General features: G+C 39.4%; 2 protein-coding genes and 1 pseudogene across 2 annotated transcripts; all 3 read left to right on the top strand.

The window, feature by feature from the left end:
• The first annotated feature begins 9,117 nt into the window (after positions 1 to 9,117).
• LOC106348832 (probable transcription factor At1g61730) lies at positions 9,118 to 10,311 on the top strand. Its single transcript, XM_013788648.3, has one exon. It carries the CDS (start codon positions 9,230 to 9,232, stop codon positions 10,154 to 10,156), a length of 927 nt encoding a protein of 308 aa, XP_013644102.1. The 5' UTR covers positions 9,118 to 9,229; the 3' UTR covers positions 10,157 to 10,311.
• A 430-nt stretch (positions 10,312 to 10,741) lies between these two features.
• Positions 10,742 to 12,382, top strand: LOC106352233 (anthocyanidin reductase). The gene is made up of 6 exons (XM_013791897.3): positions 10,742 to 10,960; positions 11,033 to 11,199; positions 11,281 to 11,481; positions 11,565 to 11,724; positions 11,801 to 12,014; positions 12,102 to 12,382. Exons 1-6 carry the CDS (start codon positions 10,819 to 10,821, stop codon positions 12,253 to 12,255), a joined length of 1,038 nt encoding a protein of 345 aa, XP_013647351.1. The 5' UTR covers positions 10,742 to 10,818; the 3' UTR covers positions 12,256 to 12,382.
• Positions 12,383 to 14,193: 1,811 nt separating this feature from the next.
• Positions 14,194 to 22,592, top strand: LOC106350739 (annotated as a pseudogene).
• Positions 22,593 to 23,479: the final 887 nt, after the last annotated feature.

The following is a 23,479-nucleotide window of genomic DNA, read 5'->3' as shown; positions in this document are numbered from 1 at the left end:
ATCAAGGCCGGACCACGGGCAACACATGGACTCGCAATCAAGGGTATGACGAAAACACCTTCTGCGAGTTCCACCAATCCCGAGGACACTCCACGACCAACTGCAAAGTCTTGGGAGCAAGACTGGCCGCGAAGCTACTCGCTGGAGAGCTCTCGGAAATAACTAGCGTCAAGGATCTCATCCTCGATTCTGATCGCCCTCCAAAGACGGACAGAAATCCGCCAGCTGAAAAATCCCCTCAACGAAACCAACCTGGGTATAAACGTGGTAGGAGACCGGACGACAAGGGGAACGATAATAATCGTCGCAGAGTCAACATGATCATCGGAGGATCACAATACTGCGGCGATACTGTATCAGCCATCAAGGCTTACCAACGGAAGGCAGAGTCGAGTGCAAATTGGCCTACATGGTCTCCTCCCCGAGATGGCCAAAATTGCTCAATCACCTTCACAAAGGAAGAAGCCGGCAGCATCGATCAACCTCACTGCGACCCGCTCGTCATAGATCTCGTCATACGAGATTTAGAAGTCGGAAGGATACTCGTCGACACAGGAAGCACGGTCAACGTAATCTTCCGCGACACTCTCAAGCGGATAAGCATCAAACTCGGAGAAGTAATTCCAACGCCAAAACCACTCACGGGTTTTTCAGGCGAAGTATCGATGCTCTTGGATCGACCCAATTGCCAGTCATGGCCAAGGAGATCACGAAAATCGTCGCGTTCGCGGTAGTCGATCATCCCGCTATCTACAACATGATCATGGGAACCCCATGGCTCAACGCCATGCAGGCAGTTCCGTCAAGAGGAGTCGCGGCCATCTGGGGATGCCAAAAACAGTTGCGGCTATGCTTCCTCGCTGAGCACAAGTTAAGGCAAATCGCGACTACTGCAGCTGTAAACGGCAAGCGCACGAGGATAGACCGATCTTCGGCCAAAAACGCCCCGGGAAAAGACGAATTAAAATCGTCTACCGACGCAAACGCATCGGACGTCGAAGCTCGACACAAGTCCGAAGCCCACGCTACAACTCAACCGGAACATCCAGAAAATAGCGTTGACCCAGCCACGATCGACATGGTCAAGGCGGAAATCGCGACATCTACCGCTGAGTAGGAACACTCGCGGCATGAAACAGAACTACGAGATGGCTTGATCCTCGAAAGGGGTACGTAGGCAGCTCGTCAAAAGACGAGTTCAGCTATCCCCCTCTCTAAAAAGGGGAGGAAGTTTTTAGAAACTTCAAAAACGGTTACTACAATCTACGTTGCTCCTTTTTATCGAAAACATATACGCTTCAGTAAAACACAAAAAACTTTCAGGACACACCTGTAAACATTCAGACTCTTGTCTGCGGCCTCATCCGGCCCAAAAATCGTAAAAATTATCATCTTTCGAACATTCAAAGATACATGTACAATCCTTGAAATAACTGTGAGACGTCGCAAAGTTAAAATTCGAAGATAATACGAACAAATTGTTCAAACGCGACCACCGAAACCTTACACCCCGTTCGTCGATTGGCCCCGACGAACACGCTAGCCGTCTTAAACAAACGCAATTCGATCACTCTTTTGATCTTCAAAACGTCCAGCACAAGGACAAAAGCGCGCTGCAACAAAAATCCAAAATTTTGGTCTAGCACTTCCAGTTAACTCTGAGAAGATGCTCGATTCGTACCATACAAGTAATATAAGCCGAGAACCTATCGCGGACTTTAAATCGGTACGAGTCAGGAAGAAATCGCAACAGGAAAAACGATAGCCGGCTAGTCACCGCACAAACCTTAACCGAAAGTAAACCTAGGTCTTGCCCTAAACCCAACGCTCTGGTCTCAAACATCTCAAGACATGATATCTAAAAGATACGAGATCCTAAACCATGTCTCTTCGTTCGCATCTCGATGTTCCAGAAAATCGTAAAGATAGGTAATTTTTTACGAGAATCACGAACAAACTAACAGATCGAACGTCTAATCGGAATTAAATGCGAGACGACAACTCATATTTACTTCGACCCTATTCAGGAAAACTCGAAACGAAACATTCATCATATAAATAACCACGTAAAGCGGTAAGGGGATTCAAAGCCACCAACGGCCAGTCCCGATAAGCAATAAAAACGACCAAAACAGTCCCATACAAATCTCTCGGCCACACTCGGCCATAAACATAAGACAGAAAGACGAGCATCTTTCTTTCGATAACTACTCCACCTTTTATAATCCAAAGTCAAATTTCCCGGACAACGAAGCACCGAACGCATCCGCGGGACGATCCACTTCGTCGCCACCGTCAGGAAATCCGGTCGGAACCTCCTCGGTATCAGGGGAAACCGGGATGGAATCCCAGAACCCTTGAATCCGCCCGTCGATCGAAGGGATGAGCGCCTCAGCGTGGGCACGTTCGTTCATCCCACTCTTCATCAAGCTCATTTCCTCCTCGAATACATAGTCATCAGCTTGCGTCCTCCAAAGACTTCCGACCGAACCGCGGCACTCACAGAAATCACCCACCGAGGTAAAGGCATTCTTGAGGTTCCCATACTCAACTTGGAATTGAGAGGCACGAGTCTTCATCACCTCGACGATTTCTCTTTTGCCTTTCCTTTCCGCCTTACGGACAGCCCGCGCATGATCACGAGTAAGTTGTGCTTCTCGTTCCAACATCTCACCTTGCACACGAGCGAGATCTCGCTCCGCTTTCTCCGCTTTGAAGCGGTAGACCATGGCTTCTCTATGGCCCGCCTCGATGGCCGAGCCCAGCAAGCTCAGGCCCTGCAAAATCGATTGACATGTTATATAAAAAAATATACATAAGAGAATCACCAAGAAATTCATAAACAAAGCTAACCCCATTGATAATGCGAGATCCTTCCGTGACGATTTCGGCCTTGCCGATTCTTTCGTAGGCAGAGGAGCATCGAAACCCGGAGGCAGACCAGCAAAGAAATCATCAAAATCCGGAATAGGGACCTCACTCGAACCACTCCCATCGCCATAAGCAAGGTTCGGATCCCATCCTGGAAGCATAGAGTCATCCATCGAAAATTCTATGTCGCCAAGATCGACATCTTTTCCCTTCCAAGAGCTCGACTCTGGCACAGCTGCTGGAGCTAGAACGGGATTCTGGTCGTCAGGTTCGGAGTCGCTTCCCGTGTCCGCAACCGAAGCAGGACCGGGGTGCACGAATCTTAGTGCCTTTCGAACCCTCTTCGGCGTAAAAGAAGTCCAGAAGAAGGGACCTTTCCCGAGAGAGAAAGGTGTCGATTTAGTCGATCCTCGTGGAGTCGTGCGATGGCTCCATAGGACTCCATCGAGTTCGTCAGCCCAGTGACCCTTTTTCAGGTCCAGACGCTTTTTAATGCCATCGATGATAAGTTTGTTGGAGGATTCTGCCTGGCCATTACCTTGCGGGTAACGAGGAGTGGAGGGGCTTAGTCGAATGTTCCACTTGCCACAGAACTCCATAAAGTTTCCTGACATGAACTGCGACCCGTTATCGGTAACAATCTCATAAGGCAGACCGTGGCGGCAAATAATGTTATTCCAGACGAAACCGCGGACTTCTTTGTCTGTGACTTGAGCGTATGCTTCAGCTTCGATCCATTTGGTGAAGTAGTCGGTGAGGACGAGGATGAAGCGTCTTTGGCGGGAACAGGGAAGTGGTCCTATGATGTCCATCGCCCATCGCATGAACGGGTAGGGAGCGGTGGTTGTTCGCAACATTTCGGTTGGACAATGGATTCTGGGTGCGTGCCGTTGGCACTTGTCGCAGCTTCTCGCGTAAGACTCGCAATCCGCGTTCATTGTCGGCCAGAAGAACCCTAAACTCCTTACTTTTATTGCTAACGCACGTCCGCCCGAATGATTTCTGCCAGCGCCTTCATGCGTCTCTGCCATAACCCTTGCTGTCTCGTCGCCATGGATGCATTTTAAGAGCACTTTACTCGCAGTCCATCTGTGTAGTTCATTGTGAAGAACGACGTAATGGGCGCTGCGAGTTTTAAGCCGGCGAGCTGCCCATTTTTCTGTTGGGAGTTCCCCCTTCGAGAGGTAGTCGATGAACTCAGTTCTCCAATCTGGGCCAAATCCGTCGTCGTCTGGAGTAGCGGGTTCAACGACTTGGGCAACGAGGGTTTGATCGGTTAGTATGTCGATGCTTGGTTTCTCGATACGATGTATCGGGATGGTTCGTTTAACTTGATCACGAAGCTTGCTGCCAAGGGCGGCGAGGGCGTCGGCGCAGACGTTCTCGCCTCTCGGAACTTTGATTAGTTCGAAGAACTCAAACTCTGCTGCCAGGCTTTGCACTATTTTGAGATAGGCGTCCATTCGATCGTTGCGGGCATCGTAGTCGCCACTGAACTGACTGGTGACTAACTGGGAGTCGCAATAGGCTCGTAGTCGTTTAGATTTTACGGCTTTTGCTAAGCGGAGTCCGGCGATCAGAGATTCGTACTCTGCTTCGTTGTTTGACGCGGGAAAGCCAAAGCTGAAAGACTGCCTGATTAGCTCTCCGGTCGGGGACTGTAATTGGACTCCGGCACCTGCTCCCTTGTTGGTCGACGATCCATCGATGTGCAGCGTCCTGTTCGAGCTTGGGAGTGTGAGATCTTGCTCCAATTTTGGGGCCAGTTCGACCAAGAAGTCCGCAAGAACCTGGGATTTCGCTGCTGTGCGGTTCTTGTAGGTGATATCGAGCTCGCCGAGTTCGATGGCCCACTTTGTGAGTCTGCCAGATCTGTTGGTGTTTTGGAGTATCGTTCGGAGAGGCTGATCAGTCAGTACCTCCACCGAATGCGACTGGAAATACGGTCGAAGCTTTCTTGCTGCTTCGACGACTGCTAAAGCCATCTTCTCCAGAGTTGGGTATCGCGTCTCTGGCCCGGTCATGCGCCGGCTCGTATAGAAGATGGGCTTTTGCTCGCCGCGGTCTTCTTTTATCAGAACGCTGCTGACTGCAGCTTGGGATACTGCGACATAGAGAGATAGAACATCACCGACGTCCGGCTTAGCGAGTAATGGAGGTGTTGTCAGGTATTGCTTGAGTTGAGTAAATGCCTCCTCGCACTTCTCATCCCAAATGAACTTCTTGTTTCCTCGCAGGAGATCGTAGAAGGGCAGGCACTTGTCGGTGGATATGGAGATGAATCGATTTAGAGCGGCTATCCTGCCCGTGAGCCGTTGTACTTCTCTACTGTTTTTCGGACTCGGGAGGTTCAGAACCGCGGATATCTGCTTTGGGTTCGCCTCAATTCCTCGCTGCGTGACAATGTAGCCGAGGAACTCGCCAGAAGAGACTCCGAACGTGCACTTTGCTGGGTTCAGCTTCATGCCGTACTTGTTGAGAGTTTCGAAACATTCTTGTAGATGGCGGAGGTGATCAGTGGAATGGGGCGACTTAACCAACATGTCGTCGATGTACACTTCCATGGTGATACCCAGCTTATCTGCGAACATCTTGTTCACAAGCCGTTGGTAGGTTGCTCCAGCGTTCTTCAAACCGAACGGCATGACCTTATAGCAGTAGGTTCCCCTATCTGTGATGAAGGCCGTCTTCTCGCGATCATCCGGGTGCATCATTATTTGGTTGTATCCAGAGAAGGCGTCCATGAAGGTCAGCATCTCGTTTCCAGCCGTAGACTCGACTAAACGGTCAATGTTGGGAAGAGGGTAGCTGTAGCACCCCCGAACCGTCCTAAGCATAGGTCGACCCACCGGCCAACAATCAAACAAGAACATGACCGACGGACGACCCACACCAAGGGTTGGAGATGAAAGGCCAACCGGCCAGCCAACAATCAAACAAGAACATGACTGACCGTCCAACCCAACACCATGGTCCGGAAGCGCTACGTGACGGGCTAGGGACAATCCGGTCAGAGTCATAAACTTTACTCCATGACCTAGACCAGTTCATCCACTAACTCGTCCCGCTGCGTCAAGGCATAAGGCTTTGCAACCCGTACCTAGAGTTAGGTTTTCCGTTAAATCAAGGCCTAAGGCTTTTCAACCCATACCTCGACCTAACGTTGTGTTAGACCGGACTAGTCAAATATCAGAGTACTCATGAAGCGCATATAAAACAATTACTTTTATTGATTCAAGAAATATTCATACATTGAATAATTCAAGACTGGGCCCGGCCTAATGCCAAATCGAGTCAACATAACACAATTCACAATACCGTTTACAAAAGGCATGAAAATCTACACCGGCGGTCCTAACGTCCAGCACCAAGCTATCCGATCATCCTTACCTAAAGCGACCTGCAAAAAGGACAACGGAGTTGGATGAGTAATCTAGTATTACTCAGTGAGCTGGCGGCCTCTACCCGCAACCTAGACTCTACCCAGACAACCCAAAATAACAATCAATCTAGCCCTAGCATGCAATAAAAGCTAAGGCTAAGCAAACCGTTACTAAGTTAGACTTGGCCTCCTGCCATGATCTAGCTTCAAGTAACGGGAACCTGCATTAAAACAAGTCAACAAGCAATCACTAGTTAACCATATATACGCCTGAGTTCAATACTCATGTAGTGTTAGACACTTAGACTATACAAGTATCATTAATCGATCGACCAACAATCAAACAAGAATATGATCGGCCAACCAATGATACCGCATAGCTTTAATATCCACCACCCTTCACAAGCAATCACTCAAACACATACAGGCCAACGTCAGGCCTACACTAACGAAATACACATCAAGCCTAATCCGGTACCTAAACCACTTAGACTTAACGTCAGAACCTGCAAGCAAATCAATCAACCACAAACACAATCACAATAATAAGACTATGAGTAACTACGACTCGATCTAACTTGTAACACCGTATATCGGTGCTACACTAACTCGAGGGTTCCATAACCCTCTACGACACTCTAACACAACACTCTAACCTGGGCCCTGGTGAGTTCGTGTTCCTCCTCCCTATCGGCAATATCCTATCTTCCTACCACAAAGGCCAGAAGAAGGAACTTTCAACCGACTGCGGCCCACAGTCCTTCGGGTCGCCGCGCGACAGCCCACAGTCCTTCGGGTCACTGCCATATTACACCGTCGTGTAATACTCAGCCATAGTACATGACACCGTTCGTCTGAGTCTTCCCGATCCAGCGAATAAGGGGTTTCCTTGAACCCGCTGGGTACGAGGCCGAGGAAACACTAATCACCCCTACACAAGCCTAGTATGGGCGGGTTACGCACATACTGTCGGCACACTCACGCAACACAAACTCAATCTAGAACCTAACCTAAAGATAAAGTTCCAGATCCTAACTAGACACGAATCCACAAGACTAACCATAGTACCAGTAGTCCGGCCTATATGGCCTAAGACCCTTAGTACTAATAACTAAACAATAATATCAATAATTATATTCGAACACAGTTCATCAAGTAGAGGATAAAACTATTATAATTATCTTATATAAAATTTCGTTCATTTTATTTTATAGGTTATAAATATTAAAAGTAATAAATAAAACTTTATTAGTCTTTCAATAATTTCGAGAATAGTTTCCATAAATTATTATTTGTAATATTCGTTAGATTATATGGCAAGTGATGTTAAACGTCAATAAGTTAAACAATTCTTCCATATTTGGAAAACATATATATATATATATATATATATATATATATATATATATATATATAACAAAGACAAATTAAATGGTAGAGTATGTAAACACCTGTTTTCTACCAGCGTGAGTTAGAACACCGCCGTATTTAAGAATCATAAGGGCCTCTACAGGTCTTTATTCTTCGCCTTCACCATCCCACTTCAGCTTTAGTTGAACCTTCCTGTATATCCCTGAGAAATTTTCTCCCTGCGCCATTCCAAAAGGTTTTCTGCTGTGAGAAAATGACCTTATGAATTAAATAAAAAATGCATAATGCTAGCTTACTTATAAGATAGTATATTCAACAAAAAAAAAGGATATAAGATAGTATTACTAAATGATACTATGTAATACTTTCCCGGACAATATTCAACAAAGAGAGAGAAAATACTAAAGAACCTCTTCAAGAACTGCTTTAACTTGGCGAAGCTTCTCAGCATGTTCAATCAAGGTTTTCTGGATCACTATCACTCTCACGACCTGGTCTACATATAAAAAAAGGAAGACCATATTGTCGTTACCAGTATTCAACACATGGAAAAGATAGATCATACATGCTTTTTGGAGACAAGACACAAAAAGTTGAGTTCAGGGTTCTAAAAATGAGGAGCCTTTGTGTCTAAACACATTTTTCTTAGCACACAAGCAGCATTGTCGTAATACCTTAATAGTATGAGATGAGAGATTTGTGAATAATACTTTAAAGAATGAAAAGAGAGTGTTAATATGAGAATACAGTCGATTTATTCTCATATTAATGATTTTAATATTTTGCACAATAAATAATAAAATCGTTTAAAGAAAAATATTAAATGTGTATTGTCAAAAAATGATTTGCATATGATATGATTTTAACTTACGCAAGTAATCCATATTAGAAAAGTAAGTTATTAAAAACAAACAACCTAATTAGAAACATTAAAATATTTTGTAAGCAATATAATAAATATGATATCAACATGCGCAAGTTTACCGTTTGAATAATAAGGAAAGTTTTTAATATTTGTTTTAATTCTATGTCCTGCCCAAGGGTAAACTAAATCGATAAAATTTAATGATTTCAACTTGCGTAAGTAATCCATATTGTGAATAAGTGATTTGCATATTTAATGATTTCAACTTGCGCAAGTAATCTATATTAGAAAGGTAAGTTATTAAAACCAAATTTTGTCAATAAGTTATTTGCATATTTAATGATTTCAACTTACGCAAGTAATCCATATTAGAAAGGTAAGTTATTAAAAACAAACAACTTAATTAGTAGGGGTGGGCACTTTATCCGATATCCGAAGTGGCACCCGAACCCGATCCGAAAAACTCGAACTGAAATCCGAACCGAAGTAGCAAAATACCCGAACGGATATTAAATAAGGAGAAATTGGATACCCGAACCCAAACGAATAATACCCGAACCCGAATGGATATTCGAAGATAACCAAACATATGTATAATTAACCTTATGTAAAATCCCAATTGCATAGACCTAGAAAGCAAACCGTTAAATAGCTAACAGCGTAACATTCTTGGAAGAAGGGACATCGAACACTTGAAACAATCCTTTATAGTATTCCTTTGGCTGCAAACTCGACCTCCTATGACGAAGAAACGCGACCCTTTAGAAAATCCACCTGCTGCATCTTCAAGCGATGATGCTTCTTCGTCGGAAGAAGAAGAACTCCCCGTCAAAGCTCCTTCCTCCTCCGCCGCACAACAAGCCTCCGATATAGATTCTGGATCTGAAACCGAGACCGATTCCGACACCGAACAACCTCCGAATCAGCGATCTGGAAAGGCTATCGTAGCCTCCAAGAAGGACAAGTCAGGAACGAAGCGTCCGAGCGAAGGGACTTCAAGGGACACGAACTCGAAACGGGCGAAGAAGATAGGAGAAGATTCAAAGAAGCCTGCTTTCCAGAGACTATGGACTGAAGAAGACGAGATCGCTGTCTTGCAAGGTATGATCGATTTCAAGAACGATACAGGGAACTCCCCTTACGACGACACTAATGCTTACTACGATTACATCAAGAAATCTATTAGCTTTGAGGTTAGTAAGAACCAGTTCATGGATAAGCTTAGGAGCTTAAAGAAGAAGTATATGGGTAAAGAGAAGCCTTCTTTTACCAAACCTCATGATCACAAGTCTTATAGATTGTGCAATTACATCTGGGGACCTGATGGGATGGGTCTTGACACTGCTGTTAAGTCCAACGGTGTGTCCAAAAAGAAGACCAAGAAGCTTGCCGATGATGATGGTAAGAGAGTGTTGGTTCGTGCCGACGAGAAATCTGATTGGTTTGAGAACTCGTTTCTTGTTAGAGGGATTGCCGCTTTTGGTGTTGATGAGCATTATGTCAAACAGAGATGGAGCTTGGTCCCCGTTGAGACCAAGAAGAGAGTTGAAGAGAAGGTTAAGATGCTGCGGGCTAAGGAAATTGAGTTTCTGTTGCAGAAGGCTAAGATTTTGCATGAAGTTACCTCTATGATCGCTGAAGCATCCAAGAACAAGCCATTCGAATGATAGATTCGATTGGGTTTCAGTGCCAATGTCTATGCTGTTATTTCAACTTAGCATTTACTTTCTCTTCTTTATGATCTACTTACTTTGTAATTTTCTGGTTTATTTTGATCGCTTTCTCTCATATTAAACCCTCTTTATTGGATTTGTTGCTTACATATACAAACACCATTAAAAAAAAAAAAAAATTACTGTCAAGCCTAAGGCAATTAGGTGAAATATGAATAAGATCTTAGCCATAGAGTTTCAGTTTTTGGGATATTTCTAACGTAAAGAACTGTTCGGTATTATGTTTAATCAAATGGGTTTTTTCTGCAAAATTTCAAGTCAAAAGATCAAAACTGGTTAATGAAGAACTCTTTTGTTACAAAAATCTTGTGATAACTTAGTAAATGATAACACATCTGCAAGTCAATAAAAAGTTCCGAGGCTTCTTCTGATTCTTAGGTGAGAATTTTGGAAGAGGAAGAAGGTAAACAAGTTAGTTGTGTCAACGGTCACACGTGCTTACCCTCTAAAAAGCCTTTTGATCAATGGTTGTACCAAATGAGCAGAGACTCTATAAGCTTTGCAACTTTTTCTTTTACTTCCTATATAAAAGGCTGAAGACGTTAACCTCTTAACAAACAAAATATAAAATTTCTGTGTCTTAAGAATTTAATTAGATGGCAACCGTTGATCAGACCGCTGTAACCACCGGAACTAAGAAGGCTTGTGTCATCGGTGGCACAGGAAACTTAGCCTCTATTCTGATCAAGCATTTGCTTCAAAGCGGCTACAAAGTTAACACCACAGTTAGAGATCCAGGTTCTTTGTTTCTTCTTTCTTTCTTGTCTCAAGTCATTTTGTGTGTTTACTGACTCTATTCTGAAATTGCAGAGAATGAGAAGAAAATGGCTCACCTTAAGGTACTTCAACAGCTCGGGGACCTCAAGATCTTCAAGGCGGATTTAACGGATGAAGGGAGTTTCACTTCACCAATCTCGGGCTGTGAATATGTGTTCCATGTCGCAACACCAATCAGCTTTACATCTCAAGATCCCGAGGTCAAGGTCCTAAACATATATGTGCATGCTTTTTATATAAACATTTTGAATTATCTTGTTTGTGTTTAAATAAATGTACAGAAAGACATGATCAAACCAGCGGTACAAGGAGTGATCAACGTGTTGAAATCTTGCTTAAAATCGAACTCAATCAAGCGCGTGATCTACACTTCTTCAGCTGCTGCGGTTTCTATCAACAACCTTTCGGAACCTGGACTTGTGATGACCGAAGAAAACTGGTCTGACGTTGATTTTCTCACAAAGGAGAAGCCGTTTAACTGGGTAATAACAATTTCTTGCTGCACAAGATAGGTTTTTTTTTCCCCGACTAAGTTCAGTTACCTCTCTCTGTTTTTATTTTCTAGGGTTACCCAGTCTCAAAGACTTTAGCAGAAAAGGAAGCTTATAAATTTGCGGAAGAGAATAAGATTGATCTCGTTACTGTGGTTCCAGCACTCATAGCCGGAAACTCTCTCCTCTCTGATCCTCCGAGCAGTTTATCTCTCTCGATGTCTTTAATCACTGGTAAACATGAATCATAATACTATTTGACCACTTCTGTTAAAGTTTCACAATCAAGATGATTGGTTTTTGTTGTTAGGGAAAGAAATGCATCTGAGCGGTCTCAAGGAAATGCAGAAGCTATCTGGATCCATCTCGTTCATCCACGTGGACGACCTAGCTCGTGCACATATGTTTCTTGCGGAGAAAGAAACAGCTTCTGGTCGCTACATTTGCTGTTATTACAACACAAATGTTCCAGAGATTGCGGATTTTCTCAGGCGAAGATATACTAAGTACAATGTTTTGTCAGAGTAAGCATATCTATCTCCCCACAGAAATTGCAAAATTTTAATTGAACACTTTCTGATTTTTTTTTTGGGTTGTGAAATTTGGTGCAGATTTGAAGAGTGCTTATCAAGTGCGAAACTGACGCTATCCTCGGAAAAACTCATCAAGGAAGGCTTTCGATTTGAATATGGGATCAGTGAGATGTATGATGAGATGACGGAGTACTTCGAGTCAAAAGGATTGATCAAACCTAAAGTATCTTGATTTTCACATAATGTAAAATGGATTTTATAAGTATATGAGCCTCTGATCTCATTATGTTTCTTATAAATTGCTTCAAATAATATGATGGTTTATTATTTATCACAAAAAAAGGTTGATTTTATGTCTTTATACGTAAATATTAGCTTTCCTAGAATCAGGTTGGGCTAGGGATGAGTGAGGGCTGACAAATCTAGTATTAGATGAGAGAAATACTATCAAACATGCTTAAATGGCCTTCTTTTTGTCCCAAAAAGGCATGCCCATTCACTTACAATTTCCCCATACAAACAAACTTCCTTAACTTGCAATGTTTGTGGTTGGTTAAGAAAATCTCCCTGCATCATCAAGATATCACGTCACTTGTTGAAGGTGGATTTACATTCCTCAAGACCCATTAGACATTGAATTAGGCTTACTTCATTATGAAACCCTAAACATATTTCTTCTATAAATAAGGAACTATTTCCTTAGTAGAAAATATCTTCTCTTCTCTATTTTAGATTTAGAACACTTCTTACCAGAGCCGGTCCTAAGAAAGGGTGGGCTAGAAGCAAAAACAACAAAATTTGGCCTATTAATTACAAATAAAAATGGAATAAAGAAAGTAGTAGAGGAAAGGTATCGAACCGTTCACCTTTAATAGTATAATGCTATGCATTAACCAAATCAACTAAAGAAACTTTTGTAAAAATGCGGCCGATTTTCTTCTTATTATTTGGCGGCCGGAAGCATGGGCTTGGCCTGTTTCTACTCAAGGCCGGCTCTACTTCTTACAAAGGGTTTATGGATTCTTAGATTACTTTACACTGGAAACCATTCTTGGTTAAGAAAATATCTCTGCATCATCAAGATATCACGTCACTTGTTGGAGGTGGATTTACATCCCTTCAAGGCCCATTAGACATTGAATTAGACCCACCTTATTATGAAATCCTAGACATTTTTCTTCAATAAATAAGGAGCTACTTCCTTAGTAGAAATGATAGTCTCTTCTCTATTTTAGACTTAGAACACTTCTACAAAGGGTTTAACTTTTTCACCAGACGACTGAAATGTAAGTCGTCTAGACCCTAAACATAACCCTTAAACTTAATTAACTAACTAAATACTTCATCAAATCAAATTAAACTTCAAAAGTGTTTACTATACACAAAAATAAACACGTATAGGTAAAAAAATAATTTTTCAAAAAAACATTCAAGCTTTCCAAAATCTAACCCTAAGAATACATACAATACTACAACATATGTTGCCAAACCCTAGACCAAAGAATACCATGATTCACTACCTACATTCATCTATGTTGAAAACAATTCAATTTTGTTATACTTTAATTTATATCACTTAAAACTGTTTATAATTACATGATTTTAATTTTTCGCTTATCAAAATATTTTTTTTTTAAATTTATAAATTATTTTTAAGATCAGCTACACCAAAAGACTTACTTTGAAGTTGTCCAGACGATTTCCAACATCTTAGACGATTCAGACTACTTACTAAGGCTATATTCGTAAAAATAGCTTCTGTTTTTTTGTTTGGTCACAAGGGACTGGACTATAATTTTACAAGGTTTTTAGGTTAGTTTTGCATTTGATTCAAGTTTGGGTATAGGTTTGGAGTTAAAGTCAAGTTGTGGATTAGTTTTGGCAAATTCTCCTATATTTTATTACTAAATATGTAAATGACAGAAGATATTTAGTCGGCGTGATTGTTTAGACCGACGACAAATCTATAGCGTGAAGCCCACGAGGTGGCGTTTTGTGGATCCCTTCTCTCCTTCCTCGCACCAATCACCGACCTCCTTATCGTCTCCTCTCCTGCCTCCAAAACCCAGAACCTCCCCCACGAAACGGCGACTTACTGTTGTACCATAACACTGACTCAAAATCGATGACACAATGCTCCCCTGTCTGAAAACCTTTCTTCTCTCTCGCCATGACCCTCTTCTCTAGGTTCGTCTCTGTTTCAGAATCCGATGAACCTTGAGCAATCAAAAGTTACAAAGTTTCAACCTTTTTACCCTTTTTGTTTTCTGCAGATTCTTGCTCACTAAAGTGGTAACCAGATACACACAATCTCTCTACTCTAACCAGAAACATGGAACATGTGTCAAGGTTTCTCTAGTTTTGCCTCAGTTTAGAAATTTGAGTAATGGGTATCGTCAGAATCATTCATTGGCTCTTCTCCCTTACGCTAAAGGAAGATCTTTAGGTCACCGTCTCCTCACCCGAAGCTATGTAGTTAAGCAACTCTCTTTGAAATGGCTTCTTCGTAGATACTCTACCCACCAATGGAACTTACCTAGGATAAGCATAATATGGTCGTAAGCTCTCTGACATATTCGAGGAGTTTGACGAGGCGCCAGTAGCCTCTGGGAGCATAGCTCAAGTCCATAGAGGCACTCTGAAGTTTCAGTATCCAGGACATAAGGTTAAGTCCTCTGAAGTTGCTGTTAAAGTTAGGCATCCTTGCGTTGAGGAAACAATGACGAGAGACTTTGTGATAATTAAAATGGCGGCAAAGTTAACTACTTTCGTCCCGGGTTTGAACTGGTTTAGGTTGGACGAGTGTGTGCAACAGTTTAGCCTCTACATGTTGTCTCAAGTTGATCTCTCAAGGGAAGCTTCTCATTTGAGTCGGTTTATATACAACTTTCGTGGGTGGAAAGATGCATCTTTCCCTAAGCCTGTCTTTCCGCTTGTGCATCCCTCTGTTTTGGTTGAGTCTTTCGAGCACGGAGAGAGCGTGGCTCGTTATGTTGATGGCTTTGAAGGACATGAATGGCTTAAGTCCAAAGTAGCTCATATCGGAACTAATGCTCTCTTGAAGATGCTTCTGGTTCTGCCTCTTGAATCCTTTCGTTTCAGTTACTTATATAACTTTAAAGAATCTCTCATCTCATTCTTGTTTTTCTTTCAGGTGGACAACTTTGTTCATGCTGATATGCATCCTGGGAACATTCTTGTCAGGAACAACGGTGCACATTATTTTCCTTGACGTTGGCATGACTGCAGAACTCTCGAAAACCGACAGAGACAACCTACTTGGTTTTTTCAAGGCGGTTGCACGTAGAGATGGTCGGACTGCTGCAGAAAGAACACTTAAGTTATCTAAACAACAGAATTGTCCTAACCCACAGACCTTTGTGGAGGTGATATCTTCGTTCTTGGCATCATGCAAAAGTTTCTTCATCTCTGTGGTGTTTGTATTTATATATAACACATATTGTGACAGGAGGTAGAAGAAGTGTTTAGATTCTGGGGAACAGCAGAAGGAGAATCAGTTCACCCAGCAGACTGTATGCACCTTGGTTCGAAAAAGCGAGCGTTTCTGGCGCCATGGCGCTAAGCGCCTCATGGCGACGATCTCAACGCTTTGGGACCCCATTGCCAGGCGAGGTACATAGATCCCTGCTTTTCCTCGCTTTTTTTATTTCCTTAAAGCGCTAAAAGCGGCGATTTGTTGTACCTATATTAAAAAAAAAAAAATTGATTCAAAATTGTACACTTATCATGTATATCTAGTGGATCTAAATATACTCTTATCATGTATTAGGCGTGTAGAGGAGGGTATCCACAATCCCACTAACTTAGCACACAATCCCACTAAGCCTATTTCATCCCCTATATAATAACCTTACAAACCTTTAAGTTAAACTCATTAGCTTTTCTACTCTTATCTGAATTTGGTATTTTAATTTGGTATTTTCAGTTGGTGTTTTCTATATTTTGGTGTTTTTGGTTTTCTACATGTCTTAGCTTTCTTATGTTAAGGGAAGATATATGTATGGTTTTGTAGTTACCTTTTTTTGTTGCAGGTGGACAAAGCGCTCGCTTTAAAGCGCCATGGCGCTAGGCGCTAATCTCCAACCTCATCGCTTCATGTCGCCACACGCTTTTTCGAACCAAGGTATGCACGAGTTGTTCGAGAAAATGAGAAATCATAGAGTTAATATCGACGGCAATGTCTCCACCGTGTTGTTTACAACATTAGTTCTCGAGGTGAGTTTTAAATATCTTATTTTTCTTCGGAACAAAGCATTCATCTTTGTGATTAAAGCAATGCTTTACAGAGGTTTCGTACACATAATACCGAGGTTTTTGAGCTATGTTTTAAGGGTTGGCAACGGAAACTGGATCCAGGATATGATATAATGAGGACGTTACAGAAAATGCTGCTGAAAACGGATTGGATGAAATCACTTTCTTACACGGTCGATGGACTGATGGCTCCTTAAAAGGTTTAATCTTTTATTATTTTTTGTACACATTTGAATCTTATTGAGAGCGATAGCTTTTCTTTTGACTTAGGAGTTGAAGAAACACATCTTCTACAGAAAAGGTTCTTTTCTTTTCTTCTATTCTTAGTTTTGATTTTGCGAAATGACTAAGTTTGGAAAAAAAATTAAGTTCAAAACATTGATTTTGACATAATTAATTATCTAGCAATTGTGCTTTAACTATACCGGTTTTATCCTTGGTCTGTACAAGTTGCCGGTGACTTAGAAATATAGCAAATAATATAGGCCAAGAGCAGGGGAAAAATAGACATCCAAATTACACATTGATTGACTACATATATATGCACTGAATGTTTTACTCCATATCACACGAATTACGGAATCTAACAATACTAAAAGGAGAATATCCTCCACTCTAAAGTTATCCACGTCACTATAAAAAATCAACCAATAGTGAAATTTTGTTTTGCCACGTCATAACTGTTTCTGTCGAAAGAAGAGAGAAACTGAGTCTTCGTTTAGGCTGTCCAAAGATAAACTACAGAAATGGCCAGTTCAAGCCTGTTAATGCTTCGCCTAGAATTTCGTGTGAGCGTGGAGCTCATCTTCCCTATCCCGACTCTTAAGCTTCGTCTTCACCAGTTGCGATAGTAACTCCGTGACTGCTTCCTCGTCTTCATCAATCAATGACGCTATTAAATCTCATCTTTATTGTTTCGTTCTACCTTCGTCTCTTTCTCCTCATATATAAAATGCTCCCGTCTCTTCGTAGAAATTTACTTCGAACCACACTCATAAACCTGCTTTCAAGAATCTCAAGCTATGGTGATTGTTAGCTCTTTACCTTTGTGAGTTTACTTTGAAGGAGCACCCCAAGAATGAAAATGTTTTTCGTGAGTAAGTTTCAGAAAAATCTTTGGATATAACTCTTTTTTTTTACGAAAGATCATTCTCAGAGTCTTATTACGTTGAATGATTTGTCCCCGCAATTTTTATTTTCAGATTAGCGCAAGGTCTTACTCTTAAGGAAATTTTTTTGGGTAGCTTTCTCGGATCTCTGGCCTACCTGCCTAACTCAAAGCTTGGATCTGTATTGCATGTCTGATTCCTTAAAACTAAAACTATCAAAAAGTTCCAATTTTGTTTCTTAGCCTCTGTCTAATGATTGTGAAACAACCAGAAGCTCTATACCCGTCCTCTCTAGAATTCAATAACTACAGCATTTTCACTACGTACAATCTGATTTGGTCAATAGTTTGACTTATAACATCTTTCTCATCAGGGTTTTGATGATTTCATGCTTATTTGATTAATTTTTGTTTTTGTCATTGTTTTCAGTTGGTGTATAGGATAATGGGAATTTTATCCTTGAGCATGAGGTTGGAATGAAAATTGGATGCATTGACCTTGGTTTTGAGGACCAACCAGACACTGTCACATTCACTGAAGGTAATCAAGATATCAGTAAGAGAGGCATCACACAGGACAGCTATGAATCTGAAGTTTGGCACTATAATATAGGATGTTATGAAGTGTGACAGTGCCACCATGATCATGAGTCTCAAGGCCACTATTTAGTCGCTCGAAGGACAGATGTGTTATGTTACCGCATAGAGCTCCAAGTATGCCCAGATTGCTGCCAAGAAAGGGCCAAACAGTTTCTACTGCCTTGGTGTTCCTCTCACCACCTACATTCAAAGCTCATGGAAAGAAGCTATGATGTGGTTTCCAAACTCACATATAACAATCTTTGTCTCTTCTCTAATAACTTTGTTGCTACTTCAGTAATGGTCATTTCCACTGCTCTCAACTCCAAGGCCCCCAAGAGAGTCATCTTTCATCTTCTCACTAACGAGATCAACTAATGCGGCAATGAAGTCATGGTTCGCTAGACTACGTCAGGAGTCACTACTGAGATTCAGATATTTGAGGATTTAAAATGGTTTAATGCTTCTTATGTTCCTGTTTTCGAGGAGCTACAAGAAACTGATTCGCATATCTATTATTTCACTTCTCACAACGATAATGGACGCAGACAAAGCAAATTCAGAAACCCCAAATATCTCATGAAGTGTAATATTCTTCAATCCCAGCTTAAAGATCTCTGACATATTTTGATATTTGAGCTTCTAGGCATTTCACAAGTTGCAATTATTTAGGCCAAGTGTTGCATCTTCAGAGACGGCTATGAGGTATGATCCATTTTCTGTACTGCATTTCTACTGGTTCATTGTAGAGAAGTTATTCTTTAACAAAGTTTCCATCTGTTTTGATGATCCCATAGTCGAATTGAGATGCATTAACAAATTAGCTATGAAACAAAAAAGAAAGGAGAGGTCTAAGCTCTCTCTAGTAAAAGGTAACGTTGCATTTTTAATCAGCTTTTAGTAGACAAAAGTCTTGAAACTATACATTGTTTGTGTTACTCTTTTTTTTTTTACTTTTTGTCTCAATTTTCTCTTATTCTATAGCTGGTTTGTATGGATTTATTTGGTTCCATATGAATTTTCCGTTATGTATTGTGATAGAATGGTTGTGGCACTACTCATTGCATATATAAAGTATTTGGAATCACGCATGTGTGGAAGAGGAGGCCAGATTAAAAGTTGGTGCAGCTGCGAACCAACAAGAAAAACAAACAAAGGTACGTATACAAATTTTACTATAATCTATAATATATGACTATCTATCTTCTGTCTTCCCTTCGTTGTTGTCACTTGGAGTCAGAGAATCTAATGAATCCAGCTTAGTTTTTCAGTGTATACAATGGGATATATATATATCAGTGTGATTAATTATATAAGTTTGGTGTTGATTAATATGTAAAAGGAAGAAGCTGGTTTGGAAGTTTCTGTTACACCAAGTAACATGAGTCTTAGGTGCAACGTGGGAAAGAAGACACAGAGAAATGCTTAGGATCAAGAGACGCGTCTCCGTAGGTTACAGTCAGGTTTGCTCTCTAATCTCTTACAATCAGGTTCAGCTCACAAGCAACTGTTTTCTGGTCAATTCTGAGTATCCATTTGTTGTACTTTTGACAGTTGGAAGCTGACTGACATGACCGCATTTGATATTTTTGTCTCAGGCTCATTTCATTCTGCTACCGAACACGACGCAAAAAAACGAGCTGGTAGATGTGGAGGAGGCAAAACACTATCTGAATAAAGCAGGTTAGCCAGAAGATGATTGGCAGCGTTGAAGAGGCAGTTCATGTCCCCAATGTCTACCACAGTTACATCAAAAGATGGTGCAAGAAAACTGGGGTTTGTGAGCTGGTGACAGGGAATGTGCAAGGTACTGAGCTTCCTGAAGAGTGATGATGAATCTGTTGGAGAAGACAAAGTAGAGTTCGCTTATGAGATGCTGTGTTTGGAGGACCTGCCAGAAAGTGAGAGCAAGACGGTAAAGAGGCTTTGGGTGCGCTAGAGAGGATAAAGAGACACAAACTAGCTCAGTGAGTGAATCATGTTGACAAATTACTTGTGATACAGTTTGGAATTGTAATATGCAGAACATGATCGTATCATTATCATGAGAAATTATGTACTTCTGTTTTGTCTCAATTCCACCATGTTAGTTTATTGCAGAGTTCTTTGTACTCTTTCCATTACTTGGTATTTTACTGGAATTACATCTTTGATCTTAATGTGTAATCTTTACTTTTGGTATTTAAACAATCGCAAAAAACTAACGAAAGAAAGACTTAGAATCTAACAAAGAGAACTAGAATGAAAGAACCACTGAACCACACAAGATAAAAAAAAATCAGTTGATGAGTTTTTGCCTCCTCTCTAAAGACACCTACAAGATTAACCGTACCACATTAAACAATAATGGCCAACAAACATTTTAAAATTTCTGTTCACAAAAAGTAAAGAAAGATTTTAAAAAATAGTGTATGAAGTTTAACAAAACAAATATTAAAGACACGAAGTAAGAAGAAAACTAAATGACCATTTATAATGGAAATTAAAATAATAAGGCTATATCAAATTAGAAATCATTTATATTTTCAATTTGTGATATTAGTACAAGATTGTAGAATGTTTTTACTGGAAAAAATAATAATAAGAAAATAATGTTTGTGGATCATAGTTTTGGACTAAAAATATATTATAATGTTTTTGGATCATAGTTTTGGACTAAAAATATATCCAAAACTCCCCTAATTAGTATCTAAAAAATCATTTTTAATAACAACGTAATAACATGATTGTATTTTAAAAAATAGTAATTTTAAAACCAACTAATATATAAAAATAAAATTTAAATAAATTGTGAATCTCTTGGGAATATGTTGATTATAATTTTTGATTTAGTTTTAATCCAGATTAATATTTTAACTATAGCTAGATTGTAAGATATTTTTTTCTTATAACTAAACAAACAATATAGTAATAATAATTGCTGGCAAAAATATATATTAATAATAATATTTTCATAGATTTTTCAGTGTATTTAACACATACAAAAAAATTTAAAGTTTTTTTTTAATTTAAAGCAATGAGTATTTAAATTAGCTTTACTTAGTACAATTGTAAAAAATAAATTATAATCATAAGAAAATATATTATAAAATATTAAATAACATATAAAAACATATATATGATATAAATAATATACACAACAAAGAAATATGTGATGTGGAGATTAATAATATATTTTCTTAATAACCTAAATATGTAAGAAAATATATTTTGGATATAACTAAGATTTAACAAATTCTTTATTTATTTCGCATTTGTTCACCATCCCATATATATTTTAGATATTAAGAAAATAAATTGTAAGTTTTACTCATTTCTAATTTAAGTTTTATTTATATTTTTATAACATAGATATTAAATACAACTTTATTTGAATAAACCCGGGCGTAGCCTGGAAAAATCTCTAGTTAGTATAGAAACACTAAAACCACATCCATAATCCTTAAACACTACTCCAACTGCTAAATACTAAATCATAATTCCTGAACCCTAAACTCAAATATAAACTATAATCATGTGATTGAATGACAGTAAAATGAATAGATAAAATAAAAGACTTTTCAATAAAGAATGCATTTCATATTAACCCAACACACAACTCTTAAATACTAAACCCAAACCAAATTTTAAAATACCAAACCTTAAACAATTATCACTAAACCCAAACCGAAACTCAAATGTAAACTATATTATATATTTATAATTTTAAAAATAAAATAAAAATCTGAAAATTGTATACTATTTTGTGATATTGGAATATACTATATAATCATCTGAAAATAGCATATAAGAGAAACTTGTGTGAATTTATATCTGTGTGGATTTGGTTGACGAAATGATAAAAGTTGACTTTGTAAATGCTTAGTTTTGATCATTATACATAAACCAATATTGTATAGAAATATAGTATAGTACACTAATATAAGAGTTTATTTGCTATCTAACCAAAATTGGTTTTGACCTCTACACATAAACAAATATAGTATGAATTTCATATTACAATCAATGACACAAAATGTCAGAGAAGAGAACTATCAAATTTGAAGAAATGACAAATTATTACATTTTTAAGGAATAATATATAAATATGTCTTAAATAGTTTGATACCTTTACATAAATAGCTACACTTCGTAAAAAAAAAATAGCTACACTAAAAAATATATACTGTACTATTCGTTTCACCGAATACAGTATAGACGCCGACTTCATCTTCTTCAATTTTTCTAATTTTTTAGACATGCTGATACACATTCACTTGGCTCACCGTCATTGTTCTTCACCACCATATAGAGGTCGTCTTCATCTGATCTCTCTTTTCCGACACGGAGTTACTTTTCCGATCCGCCGTCGTCATTCTTCCGTTGGATCTGTAAAACAGTGACCAAACATGATTTTGAGAATCACTGATTTAAGAGAAAGAGGAAAAGAAATGAAAATGTTGTTATGACTGCTCACCGTGTACGCCTTTATGTTTTTTTTACCACAATTGGTTGCCTTTCTCGTGGGAAGAAAGCAATTCAAGAAGATGTGTGATTAATGAAAGACCACGTTGTACCTTTTGCAGTTACAAATCTAATCTATTAATTTAGAGTCATATTTTTATCTACAATCTCTGTTCTAAAATTAGGCCGCCTAGCCGCCTAGGAGGCCGTCTGGGCGCTACGCGTCACTCTTCCGTCCTGATATATGCCAAATCGGTTTACAAAATCGGATATCCAATTTTCTCCGCCTAAGCGGACGCCTAATCTATTTTTTTTTAATAATATTTTTATTTATTTATTTGATCTAAAATTTTATAAATATCATTTATATTCATAATTTTGATGAAAAATACACTATATTAAGTGTATATATTATATTTGCGTGTTTATACAGTCTTAAACATGAAAATGTATTAATGTTATACACAATTAAAGATTAACACGTTTTATAACATAGGAAACAATCTAAAAATTCCGCCCCACATAATTTCCGATAATCCCCGATTTTCTCTTTAGGCGCTAGGCCCAACCCGACTGCCCGACTAGTGCCTAGCGCGTTCCCGAACAGGGTTTACAATTAACAAGTCCTAGTAGGACCACTTAAAGAATTATTTAATATGACATATTTGATTATTTATACTAAAAATAAACCAACTATAAATTTGAATTTTTTTTTTAATTATAACAAAATCTGCTGAGAAAGAATCTAACAAAATCTTACTTAAAATTTTAAATATTTTTTTAGTAATATATTCATTAATTTCGTAATTAGAAATATAATATTATATCGGAATCCCGAACATGGAATTTACAGGCAATCATGGCTTTGGTGGATCCTAATGATGTAAAACTCATAGAAAGTATACTTTATAGAAAGTATACTTTAAGTAGAATTACAATGGAAGATAGGAATGGATGGCATTTCACAAAAAAATGGGAAATATTCGGTTCAATCGGGCTATCAAGTGGAACGGGTCTATCCTAACAGGGAAAAACCACCAGATTTGATTGG

Source organism: Brassica napus, chromosome A3, assembly GCF_020379485.1.
Source record: "Brassica napus cultivar Da-Ae chromosome A3, Da-Ae, whole genome shotgun sequence".
Classification (NCBI taxonomy): Eukaryota; Viridiplantae; Streptophyta; class Magnoliopsida; order Brassicales; family Brassicaceae; genus Brassica; species Brassica napus.
This window is presented reverse-complemented; position numbering and strand designations above follow the sequence as displayed.

What these genes read in the sequence shown, in the direction of transcription:
- LOC106348832 (XM_013788648.3), top strand. Translation starts at nt 9,230, where the DNA reads ATGACGAAGAAACGCGACCCTTTAGAAAATCCACCTGCTGCATCTTCA.
- LOC106352233 (XM_013791897.3), top strand. Translation starts at nt 10,819, where the DNA reads ATGGCAACCGTTGATCAGACCGCTGTAACCACCGGAACTAAGAAGGCT. An exon ending in AGGAGAAGCCGTTTAACTGG is followed by an intron (nt 11,482 to 11,564) that starts GTAATAACAATT and finishes TTTATTTTCTAG; the next exon opens with GGTTACCCAGTCTCAAAGAC. An exon ending in CTCGATGTCTTTAATCACTG is followed by an intron (nt 11,725 to 11,800) that starts GTAAACATGAAT and finishes TTTTGTTGTTAG; the next exon opens with GGAAAGAAATGCATCTGAGC.